The sequence below is a fragment of the Neophocaena asiaeorientalis genome, unplaced genomic scaffold (assembly GCF_003031525.2).
Source record: "Neophocaena asiaeorientalis asiaeorientalis breed wild unplaced genomic scaffold, Neophocaena_asiaeorientalis_V1.1 scaffold388, whole genome shotgun sequence".
Taxonomy (NCBI): Eukaryota; Metazoa; Chordata; class Mammalia; order Artiodactyla; family Phocoenidae; genus Neophocaena; species Neophocaena asiaeorientalis.
Window position 1 is genome coordinate 1,791,838 of NW_020172738.1, and position 12,853 is coordinate 1,804,690.

Below are 12,853 nucleotides of genomic sequence, written 5' to 3' on the forward strand. Positions count from 1 at the left end.
TCAAGCGAGACCTCCTGCACTCTGGCTGTCCTATCTAGTGGCTACTAGACCCAGGTGGCCACTTGAAATGTGGCTAGTGCAACCCAGGAACTGATTTTAAATTAAAATTGTATTTTATTGAAATTTAAAGACTGGTACCCAATTCAGTCATTGGAAAACTTTTTAAGTATCTTTGGAACAACTGAGGATGTGAATCTATTTTTTCAACTATAAAGTTAATGAAATCTAAATACAGATTAAGTATATTGGATAAAAATTTAATTTCTGAATTGGCTGTAAGTGTAAAATTCTCACAGGGTTTCAGAGACGCAAAATCCCTCATTAAAATTTTTTTTTTATATTTACAGTTGAAATGATACTATTTTGGACATACTGGGCTAAATAAAATGTTAATAAAATTAATTTCACCTGTTTCTTTTGATTTTTTTTTTCTAATGTGGCTACTAGAAAATTTAAAGCTACCTATGTGCCTGGTAGGTTCTTCTGAGACAGGGCTGGTCTAGATTCACCCCGAGGTCTCAGGCCCTCTGCCCTCCTATTCAGGCCTGGCCCCTTGGCCTGCTTCACAATCATGGCTGCTCTTTGCTGGTGGCACATACGGGGCCAGACCAGATCAGGGGGCAGAATCTGAAAGTGAGACCCACCTCTGTCAGGGATCAAGGGGCTGGGAGTGGCTGCCCTCGCAGCTAGGAGTTCTGGAGAGGGCTATGCACCTGGGATGGGGGAGGGGAGGGAGGTCAGGGTGAAGGCATTCTGGGGTTAGGGTAATGATCTGAGGCAACACCCTGCTCTGAGAAGACCTTGTTAACCAGTGAGAGAGAGAAAGAACTCATGTGACAAGACAGAGACCCAGTTTCTGCAGCCAGGTCTCATTCTGAGGACTTGGCTCCAAGGACTAAGCTAAGCGCCTAATTACTCCATGTAAGTGCAGAGCAGGACAGCAACAAGCAGGACTTGAGACTGAAAATCTGCATTTCTGCCTGAGGGTCTCTGAAATTCACTGTCTGCACTTCAGCAGGAGCCCTGGCTGGAGCTGAGCAGCTCAGGGAGGAAGCCAGACAAGATTCTCTCTCTTGCCAGAGCCCTGGACCCACAGCAGCCCTAGAGCCCAGTCGCACACCACGGTCCCTTGGAGTCGAATTCCAAGATCCCTGTGAACCACAGCATGGCCCAATGGGGTAGTCTCTGTTTCTGCTCCGTACTAGGCAGCCTCAAATAGAAGGCAACCAGAGGGCTCTGGCCCAGGGGCCAAAGGCATCAGAGGGATACGTGTGGGGTCCTGGGCGTCACCCCTGCCTTCTCCATTTCCCCTTGAACTTTCCACGTGTCAGCATATGGCAGGCTGCCCAGGCCAACTTCCTCGTCTGTCCCAATCCTTGATCCACTTACACACAAAACCAGGTCAGAAGGGGGTCATCTGGGTACAAAATAACTCCTGTACTGTGGCTCCTCTACTGTGCTGGCTGTGTTTGCCACCCAAACAGGACAAAGTGCAGCCTCCCGACCACAGGGACAGCCCTGCAGCATGGATCTGCTACACTTTGAAGTATAGACTGCTTTCAGGTTAACATGGCCACTGTCAACCTTCCCCAGGGAGGTGGGGTCCTAGGTGGTCTGCCCCCGGTAAGAGGGGCTTGTTTAGACCACAGGTGTAGGGACCTCAGCCCTTGACCCCTTTGCAGCTTTGCCTTAAGCTTTGGTTTGATAACCAAGGGATTCTTGTGCAGAAGGTCTTGTAAACAAATATTTTGAGAGGAAACTGTGACGCACGTAGTATAAAGGGTTCTCTGAGACTCAGTTAAGGCCATTTTATCTCATTAAACATTCGCGTGTACAGAGACACACCCTAATAAATACCAAGTTAAATGCTATCTCTTAAAAAAAAATCCTCTTTTTAAATATCTACTTACACTTTCCAGCTACATGTTTTCCAATCCCAGCCAATAGGGTTGTGGAGACGTCACCCAGGGCAGGACTGAGGGACTTTAGGCCGGACGATTCCAGAGGTCCTGTCATTTAACCAGATGCCTTGCTCCCAAGGGTCCCTTCAAGGAACACTTTTATGAGAATAAAGGGAAAGATCCATTCCGTTTCCAATTAGCCGGCAATTAGGTACTGTTTGGTTTTATTAGATATTAGGAATTATTGATTCAAGTCAGAAGTAACACAACCACTGCCATATTAGAAAGATTAGCACCGAAGAGCCCACACGGGGACCTGACTGGAGGCCCCTCACCGATGGCTCCTGGTACCACTGACCTAATTCTGCCCTTAGACAGGCCCACCCCAAACTTTGTGCCTTGTAAAGGGTCCCTAGAGAAGAGACCCACTGCCAAAGCCATCCCTTCTGCTACCTAACTCTTCTGTCTGCTAAAAGACGGCAACAACATTTCCAGAAAGGATGGGGCGTATCTTAGCCATTCTCAAGGAAGCAAAGATGGGTCTCAGTCCCGTTTAACATTTGGGAGGCAGAACCCAAATCTCAGTAAGGAAAGACCTTCTCTCTTCAACTATTCACAGCAAATACTGAAGGTAACGAAAAAATAATGAGTAAACCACCCTTTATACCAGAGGCTTGCAAACTCACTTGGCCACCTGGACCAGGACCAGGCAATGGCATATTCAGATGAAGAGAAGCAAAGGAGTGGCAGAGGTGGGCGGGAGGGATGCAGGACACTGGAGAGGACAACACGCCCCATCCTTCACCCAGAAAACCAGCTTTTCAAGTTGGTTTCAAGTTTCAAATGTTGGCAACAAATACAGAAGATTTTTAAACCCAGCAGAGGCTACTGTCTTGTGACTTCTGCCTTAGACAATTTCCTAACTTAAAAAAAGCTCCCGCCCCCCATCAAATAACAAAACTTCAACCAAATTATTACAAAGAAATTAACAGAGAAATAGAAAAATATAGCAGCTTCAAAAATACCAGTCTTGGGGCTTCCCTGGTGGCGCAGTGGTTAAGAATCCGCCTGCCAACGCAGGGGACACAGGTTCGATCACTGGTCTGGGAAGATCCCACATGCCGTGGAGCAACTAAGCCCGGGTGTCACAGCTACTGAGCCTGCGCTCTAGAGCCCACAAGCCACAACTACTGAAGCCCGCGTGCCTAGAGCCCGTGCTCCACAACGAGAAGCCACCGCAATGAGAAGCCCGCACACTGCAACGAAGAGCAGCCCCCGCTCGTGGCAACCAGAGAAAGCCCGCGCGCAGCAACGAAGACCCAATGCAGCCAAAAATAAATAAATAAAACAAATAAATTTATTAAAAAAAATACCAGTCTCCCCATTTTATTTTATTTTTTTATTCTTATTTTTTAACGCTTTCATCTTTAATGAAATGACTTTGGAAATAACATTCATTTCCATGAAACCAGTACTACAGTTTTTGGAGTCACAGTAAGATACACAGAATTATATCTGTAATTAATACGAATGCCAACATTTCAAGGCAGTAATTTCTGTTATATGGCAAAACAAAATCAAGAAAGCAACCGTCAAACAAGAGACCCATAGCTTCAGACAAGTCAAATCCCAGGATAGCGTATGAGAACAGCTGCTGCTTCAGCGAGGGGTTTCTGGCGAAACCAGGGACGAGGCTGCCGAAGGCTGTTCCCATAACAGCACCAGAATCAGCCACTCCTACTGCTGCAGCACCTGCACCAATAAAACTGGCTGTAGCATCAATGTCTCTGCTGATTGCACTGGTCTAAAACTCCCTTTGGATTAACTGAGACACACCATTCTGGGCCCCATTAAGTACTGAAGAGCCCTCTCCAGCCCTAGCCTCTGGTCGAGATAACACTGATGCAGAAATTGGTCTGTCTGCAACTCTGGATCCAACTCGGATCAGAGCAGGGTGCAGGCGAGCTTGCGCGGGCGAACATCTTGCACTCTTCAGGGCAGCTGGAGGACTTGGTTGACAGGCAACGTGGGCTCCTCTCCTGCTTCCTCTCTTCCCGGGAGGTGGCCGTGGCCGTGGTGGTAGAGGTCCAAGGAATGGGGCTCCCCATTTTAAAACAAAGTCAACAGCAATTCATTTTGTGTAGGAGGAAGTCAGCTGTATCCTTCCTGTCATCCTACCTGCCCTCACACTCCTATGGACCAGGCTCCCTATTATAGAGAATAAATTGACGCATAGAGCAGGGAGGGCCCCTCCTTAGCATCAAAGAGCTCCTCGGCCACAGAAGGTTTCCCATTCCCCATTTGGTCGCCGTCACAGCAAGAACTGAAATAACTAATACAAGTTACGTAGCATCTTGCAGAGTGCTGGGCACAACTGCATGTCTGCTGAGTGAATCATGCGTGAATGAATGAATTCAGCTGCTTCCCTTAGACAGTGCTTTCTACTTGGGAAAATCAGGAGCTGTGCTTGCCATTCCAAAGACTGGATTTCTCCAGGGGCAGGTGAGAAAGACAAGGGAGCTAATACAGAGTTCCCTCTCTGAGTGAACAGTCAGATGGTCTTCCCGGCTTTTAAGGGAACATCATTGACCCTGACTGACTCATAAACAGAGAAAAAAGGATTGAGGAACTCGGCACCTCTGGGCTTCGTCTGCTTCGACCTTGGGTTAGGACCTGAGATCAAGAACAAATCGTATGCTCTTGTAATCCATACCCCTAACTTTCCTTCTGTTTGGTGCTGTGGTTAGTCCCTAGCATCTTTATTCTCAAAGAACGCGGCACAGAAAGTTAATGTCAACACGAGGAAGAAACATGGTCCTTTCTTCTCAAGAATGTGCAAAGCTATTTATGCCCTGGGCTTGCAGCACAGGGACCATACTGGCTCTGGCCCTAAAGGCCCCCAGGGTGGCAATGCATCTTTATTCTGCCTTGCTCTGGGAGCCAAAGCCCCAGGAAGCCCAACTCTCTCTGCTCTGGGGGACTCTTCCTAGAATTTGACAGGGAGGAGATTGTCTCATCTACAGTTTCTCAAAGTTGCCGTGATTGGCATTTTGAATGGAACAATTTTGTGCTGCTGGAGATTTGCCCTGCACATTGTGAGATACCCACTAAAGTCCAGGGGTGTCCCACAGTTGCAGCGACTCTCCCAGCACACCACACATGCACACACACGCACACACAAATTTCCAATACTGCCTGGAGCGGGTAGCCTGGCCCCTGGCTGAGAGCCACTAGGCTGGTAGAGCCCTTACGTGTTTGAGAAACAGAAGACCCAAAGGTTGAGTGACAGGTCCAAGGCTCCCCTCTCAGATCTGATGATTTCTAGTCCAGCTGCTCTTGAAATGATGGATACTCATGCAAACAATCATGGGATGCCACAGCACCGCAGAACCTCAAAGCAGATAGCCAGCTGTCTCAATGGCATAGAGAAACCACGGCACAGAGAGAAAAAATAACCCCACAGTGACCAGAGAGTGAGCAAATGCGAGGGGGGTGGGGGGCAGATTCCCAGAGGATACACTTTCTTAGGTCCTGCTTAGCTTAGTAAGTCCCGCTGCTTGGCTGGTAACAGGTCAACGCAAAAGCCCCCTGGAAGGTGGGGCTTTGTAGCATCTCAAGGTCAACATGGAGGCAGGGTAGCTCAGTGAGAGCCAGCCCCCTGTCTGTAGGTGAGAGCCGGGGCAGCCAGGGGTCCAGCCTTCATCTCAAGTCTCGGCGGGCTCAGCGGGAGTGGAGGCAACTCTATCACAGGCTACTGACCCCTTTCTGGGATCCTCGCAATCACCATTGGGATATACGACTGTCAGTGCCAGCTCCTCCTCAGGGTCCTGGGAGTTATCTGGAACACAAGAGAAGGAATCACCCAATGAGAAGATAAAGTTTATGAGTGGGTAAGCTGGGAATGAAAGGGAAGGAGTTGGCCCCAGTGACTCTCTACTTTAAAAACACAACAAAATACGTAGCGAAAACCTTAAAAATGTACATACCCTTTGACCCAGCAATTCCACTTCTAGGATTTTATCCTAAGGAAATAATTAGGAATAATTAGTGGAACTGCTCCAGCCATCTTGCTACCAGTATACGGATGAAACAGCACTGAGGACGGCCCAGCAAAGAGAAGGAAAAAACCTGGGTCCTTGAAAGTGTTGCTGGACCCCTAAATCAACCAGCCCTGAAACTGACTCCACCTCTAGACTGTCTTTTAGGTGAGATGATGAATTCCTCGTCTGCTTCTGCTAGTTTGAGTAATGGCTTCTTTACCTATAGCTGAGAGCATCCTAACTGATTCGATATCTGACAAAGGGATTGGCTGAGTAAACTGTGGCTCAGTCACATTATGGGATTCAGGCATTAAACATGACGTATAGGGCTTCCCTGGTGGAGAAGTGGTTAAGAATCCGCTTACCAATGCAGGGGACATGGGTCTGATCCCTGGTCTGGGAAGGTCCCACATGCCGTGGAGCAACTAAGCCCGTGGGCCACAACTGCTGAGCCTGTGTTCTAGAGACCGCAAGCCACAACTACTGAAGCCCACGTGCCGAGAGTCTGTGCTCCGCAACAAGAGAAACCACCGCAATGAGAAGCCCGTGCACTGCAATGAAGAGTAGGCCCCGCTCGCCACAACTAGAGAAAGCCCGCACGCAGCAACGAAGACCCAACGTAGCCAAAAATAAATAAATAAATAAATAAATAAAAATGATGTATAAAATTCCATAGGACTAAACACACACACACACACACACACACACACACACACACACACACAAAAGTAAAATTCAGGAAATCTGAATAAGGTCTGTGGATTGTTTCAATGTCAACACCCAGTCTGTGATCTTATCCTATAGTTTTGCGACATGTACATGGGGGAAAACTGGGCAAGATGTACACAGGATCTCTTAATGGGATTTCTTACAACTGCATGGGAATCTACAATTACCTCAAAAAAAAAAAAAGATGAAAGATGTTGACATAAACTTATCACTGTGGAATACTGCACAATCACGGTATGTTTCTGATAAAGAAAGCAGATTCTAAAACAGTGTATGTAAATGTATGTATGTATAATCTGCTATTGATTATGTATATTATGTTTATGTATAGTCTGTACACGCAATTTGCATTTAATACATTCACTTCTACATGAGACTAAACAATTCGGTATATGCTACAGAGAGAGGTGATCAAAGAGTTACGTAAAGTTGTTTACGGGGACTTCCCTGGTGACACAGTGGTTAAGAATCTGCCTGCCAATGCAGGGGACACAGGTTCGAGCCCTGGTCCGGGAAGATCCCACATGCCGCAGAGCAACTAAGCCCGTGCGCCACAGCTACTGAGCTTGTGGTCACAACTACTGAAGCCCACGTGCCCCAGAGCCTGAGCTCTGCAACAAGAAAAGCCACCGCAATGAGAAGCCTGAGCACCGCAATGAAGAGTAGCCCCTGCTCGCCGCTACTAGAGAAAGCCCAAGCACAGCAAAGAAGACCCAATGCAGCCAAAAAAAAAGGAAAAAAAATGTTTATGATTCCTTTGCTTTTTTTCCCCTTTAGTTTCCAGATACATCCAAAATGATGATGGAGAGGTTGAAGTTAACATTTTTGCAATTAAATATATTAAATATGTGATGCATTTTGCAGATGATTTATATATATAGAGAAGTGAATTTATTAATATTTAAGTAGTACAAGGCAATATAAATAGATAGCTAGATAGACAGACAGAATGGTCTACCCAAATTATAGTTACCTCTGAGTGGGGGAATTAAATGAATGATTTTTAATATTTGTGTTTCTTCTTTTGTATTTTTTGAGCTTTCAATTGTGTAGACAGAATTCTAAGACAGCCCCCAAGATTCCCATTCCTTGGTGTACTTATCCTGCATAAGTAGTGTGGGTGGGGCCTGTGATTCTGATGAGATAGTCATGCCATAGATTTGGGTATGTGACGAAGGTGATGGGGAGTCACTCCTGTGATTATGTTATGTTATAGGAGACCGGAGATTCTCCTGCGGATGGAAGGAGCAGCTGCTGTGTGGTGAGTGAGCCTGGGAGAGGAGACAGCTTCAGGGCCTCTTGGAGGTGACAGCCAGCAAGGTGGGGACCTCAGTGCTCCAGCAGGGTGCAGTCCCCCCCTAGGTGGGCTCTGCCTCTGGTCTCTCGCTGCTCCTGCAGTCCAGTCACGTCGCTATACACCCTAATCAGCGCACACCCCTGCTCAGAAGTCGCCAGGGCTCCCTATTCCTGAAAGACTTGGGTCCAGAGCCCTGATGTGGCTCCGACTGTCCTCTTCAGCCTCGGCCCTCACCAGTCTCATTCTGCACCTCACCCCCAGGGCACTGTTTTCTGAGCTTGACATCATGCTGTCAAGCCTTTGTTCATGGTGTTCCCTCTCCAAATCTTCCCATTTCTAAGAAAATCCCCCAACCTCCAGCTCAAAAGTCACTTGTTAAACTCCCTGGATCCTCAGGGGAGACAATGCGTTTGGCTCCAGGTGCCCCATCACCTATGTCTGGCCACTGTCTTCCAGCCCCACCCACAACCCCTTCCCTAGGCAGAGACTCCTGGGGTGAGAGCCCCGCTGACCCAGTCTGAGTGCCGGCTGCCTGGGGGTCAAGGCACCTCACATTGCTCATCCCCACGCCCCGCACAAGGCAACGGCTTCGCCGATGGTGGGCCACTCCATCCCTATGGTCCCCTGTGTGCACGTGACCGTAACCCCAAGCCCCCGTCAGGGTCCAGGAAGCCAGGAAGGCGACACACTCACCCTGAGCTGGGTCACTGGGGGAAGTGGCATCTGGGTCCTTCCCTCGGCTCCAGGGACCCCAGGAAAAGCATGCCAGCAGTCCTGGGAGGCCGGGTCTCTCCCACGCTCCTTCTGCTAGAAAGAACACAAGGTCCAAGAGGCAGTGGGGTCAGATGGGGCTTGACACGACTGAGAGACTTCCTGTTCAGCCAACCAAGAGCTTCAACTGTCAACTGCCCTAGTTTTAACTGCCTGATTAAAAAAAAAAAGATTCTGATTTGCAAAAGGGGGTAGGTTTTTGAGCTTTAAAAAAAAAAACCAAAAAGAAAGACTGCTTTTATATACCTATTACCTAATTTCATCTTCGCAAAAACTCTATGTAGGTACCACGTTGGAGAAACTACAGTAACAAAAATGACATGAAATTAATTATAATTACATAGCACCAAAGAAAAAACTCAAGAAGCAGTAATTGCCCCCCTACCCCCAGATTTGTAGTTCAAACTATTTTTTTAAATTTTATTGAAGTTTAGTTGATTTACGATGTTGTGTTAATTTCGGCTGTACAGCAAAGTCACTCAGTCATACATATATATACTTTTTTCATATTCTTTTCCATTCTGGTTTTTCACAGGATACTGAATATAGTTCCCTGTGCTATACAGTAGGACCTTGGTGTTTATCCATCCTATATACAGTAGCTTGCAGCATCTGCTAATCCCAAACTCCCAATCCTTCCCTCCCCCACCCCTCCTCCTCCTTGGCAACCATAAGTCTGTTCTCTATGTCTGAGAGTTTGTTTCTGTTTTGTAGGTATGTTCATTTGTGTCGCATTTAGGATTCCACATATAAGTGATAACATATGGTATTTGTCTTTCTCTTTCTGACTTACTTCACTTAGTATGATAATCTCTAGTTGCATCCATGTTGCTGCAAATGGCATTATTTCATTCTTTTTATGGCTGAGTAATATTCCATTGTGTGTGTGTATATATATATATATATATATATACATATACACACACACAATGTGATATATATATATATCACATCTTTATCCATTCATCTATCAATGGACATTTAGGTTGTTTCCATGTCTTGGCTATTGTACATAGTGCTGCTATGAACATAGAGGTGCGTGTATCTTTTCGAATGATAGTTTTGTCTGGGTATACGCCCAGGAGTGGAATTGCTGGATCATAGGGCGACTCTATTTTTATTTTTTTGAGGAACTCCATACTGTTTTCCATCATCGCTGCACCAATTTACATTCCCACCAACCGTACAGAGGGCTCCCTTTTCTCCATACCCTCTCCAACATTTATTATTTGTAGACTTTTTTGCGGGGGGGCCACGCAGCATGTGGGATCTTAGTTCCCCTACCAGGGTTCAAACCCGCGCCCCCTGCATTGGAAGCGCGTCATCTTAACCACTGGACTGCCAGGGAAGTCCCTATTATTTGTAGATTTTTTAATGATGGCCATTCAACTATTCTTGAAATGGCCATCAGACTATTTCTTAATAGAAATAGAATTAATCTTTTTTGATAATCACACACAAAACAATTACATGTTGATTCGAGTTTCCTTATTATAGTACCACCTCAGTTATCTGGGGATTACTTGAGATCCCTAACCATCTGGAATAAGGTCAACTGGAACAAAGTTTTTAAAAAGGACTCCGGAGAGCCAAGACACAGAAAATCCTTTCTCGTCATTCTTTACTTGGGGCCAATTTACTCTTAATCTGTACCCAATTCTAAAAAGATTGGGTCCTTGTTTTTCAACCAAAATGCATCTGAATTAAGCAGAAACTGGGTAAAAGCACTACCAAGAGGCAGGCAACCTAAAAGTATAAGAACAGCCATCAGACAGTGAGGAAAGAGACTGGAAAGCTCCGCAAGCACTAGCAAAACCTCAGCAGCATGAATCCATGGCGTAACCCACCGCAAAAGCCTGGAAGAAATTACTGGACAATGAGTTATAATTACACCCGTGACCTTTAGTCATTAATGAAAGGTTTCATGTTCAGTATGTTTTGATAAAAGTACAATCGACTTTAACACAATATATAGAATGACTCCCTTGCAAAATGTTAAAAATTTGAAATGTTAGTGTTTAAAAAGAGGCAAGGATTCTGCATGCCATGCAGGGTGTCAGGAAATGGGAATACAGTGGTGATTAAACTCACAAGGGAAAGTGACAAAACCACGCAGAAGCAGGTTCGGGTTTCATTTGTGAATTGCAAATGGAGTGGGCGGGTCAGGGAAGGCTTTCTGGAGGAGGAAGTCCAGTCCTGAATGGTGAGATGGGATTGGTCAGGAAAAGGAGGATGGAAGAAAAGGCTTTTCTCTCTGAGGCAACTGCAATGTAAAAAAAGTTTAGGAGCCCAGAGCAAGCTTGGCTCTGGGGAATTAAAAGTTGTTCCCTGGGGGTGGGGGATGGGGGGGTGGGATGAACTGGTAGATTGGGACTGACATGTATACACTAATATGTATAAAATGGATAACTAATAAGAACCTGCTGTATAAAATAATAAATAAAATAAAATTAAAAAAAAAAAAAAAGTTGTTCCCTGGGAATAAGAGATGTCTAAGAGACAAAGGGCTCAGAGAATTTCTAGGCACAGGCTCATTAGGGGACAGAAAATTTTCCCCATGGGGCCAGGTCAGCAAAGGTGCCGGCAGCAACAACCCGAATGACAATCCATCTCAGGACGTTCTCCGTGTCTTTCAGAATGCTGGTCCTTGAGTTTCAAATTTAGCTGGCTTCCTCACAGACTCAACAGAAGAGTTGTGGGAAGGGGAGGGGAAGGTTAGGGCAGGCTCCACAGCTGAGAGGAATGGTCTTCACCTAGGCAGGCCACGCTGGCAGGTAAGTCTGTGACATTTGTGACATCAGAGGTACCAGGTCTCCTTGCAGGAAAAGCCCCACCCCCGACCCCTGTAAGTTTGGCATCACCCAGTTCCTGAGTTAACACACCAATGCCCAGGGAGGCGGAACACAGCCTCTGTCGTCATTAACTCTTTAGCAAGAAGGTTGGCAGAGGCTGGAAAGCTTGGAGGGCGGCAGGTGCTGGAGAGGAGTGGGGGGAAGGAAGCTAGAAGCTAGAAGCTAAATCACTCCGGCGTTTCACAGCTTTGCCAGATCCAGCTGTACTTAACATCCATATTTTAATCTCGGGGCACTGGAAACCTTCTGTAAAACCCTGTGTACCCGGATGGATGAGATTCAGACCCTTTTGCTGATGGCAGCAGTCACTGGGCTTGGCAGAAGACCCGTACTCCCCTCCCCACACTTCAGGAGAGTGGGGAGGGAAGCGAGGGAGACACTGCAGTGGGTAGCCAAGAAGGACTGGTAAACTCTAGGCCCTCAGTCCCTCACATCCTTTCTCCCCTCACCTCCAAGTCCCCAGCATTTATTCCTTGCCTTCTTTTGACCCCGCGGCGTTTAACCGTCGCGTCTCTAGGGCATCCCTAGCTGTGCGCATCCTAGAAGCTCCTGGCACCGGATATCCCCCTAGTCCCAATTTTGTCCTCCTCCCACCTTGAAACTGGTGCATCCCAAGGCTTTCCCGTCTCCTCCTCCCCTGCCCTCCCAATCCCAGATCTTTGCCCAGCTCAGTCCAGCCCTCTTTCCACCAACCTCCCCCGCCTTCTGCTTGCCGCCTCGGCTTTCCTAAGCACTCCGAATCCCATGCACTCAGGATCCACCCGGGACAGACTCGGCCCGTTGCCCAGGGCCCGCTCCGCCCTACCTGGGAGGCCTAGTGCTAGGCACCACCTCTCTCCTGGCCTCAGTTTACCTCGGTGTACCATGAGGGGGGCGCTGGCCAAAAAAGCTGGCCTTCCCCCAGCCGCCGCCCGCCCACGCCGTCCGGGACCTAGAGCCCACTCACCTGGTCGCAAGCGCCCGGCGGCTTGCAGGGCCCTGCAGGCGGCCGCCTGAACAGTCAAGTTGGAAGCCGGGTGGCCGGGGCAGTAGGCGGCCGCCTGCACCGGGCCTCCAGCCTGGCGGCCGAACACCGTGCGCAGCAGCGCCTCCAGTAGCCGCAGCTCCGGAGCCACCAAGTCCACGGGCTCCGCCTCGGCCACCAGCACCCCGACCAACGCCGCGCCGGGCCGCCGCCGGCTGCGCACGTCCCGCAGCATCTCCCGCAGGTGGCGCCGCGGCTCCCGGGCTGCCAGCGATGACGCGCGGCACAGCACGAAGACC

General features: G+C 47.9%; 1 protein-coding gene across 1 annotated transcript in view; it reads right to left on the reverse strand.

The window, feature by feature from the left end:
* Positions 1-3,297: 3,297 nt before the first annotated feature.
* The window catches only part of CUNH2orf72 (chromosome unknown C2orf72 homolog), a 9,847-nt gene continuing 291 nt past the window's right edge, over positions 3,298-12,853 (reverse strand). Inside the window, exons 2-4 of the mRNA XM_024740524.1 lie at positions 12,537-12,852; positions 8,661-8,774; positions 3,298-5,739 (exon numbers count right to left, since the gene is read on the reverse strand). Of these exons, the coding sequence (XP_024596292.1) occupies positions 5,606-5,739; positions 8,661-8,774; positions 12,537-12,852 (564 nt within the window). The 3' untranslated portion in view covers positions 3,298-5,605. The remainder of the gene's footprint in view (positions 5,740-8,660; positions 8,775-12,536; position 12,853) is intronic.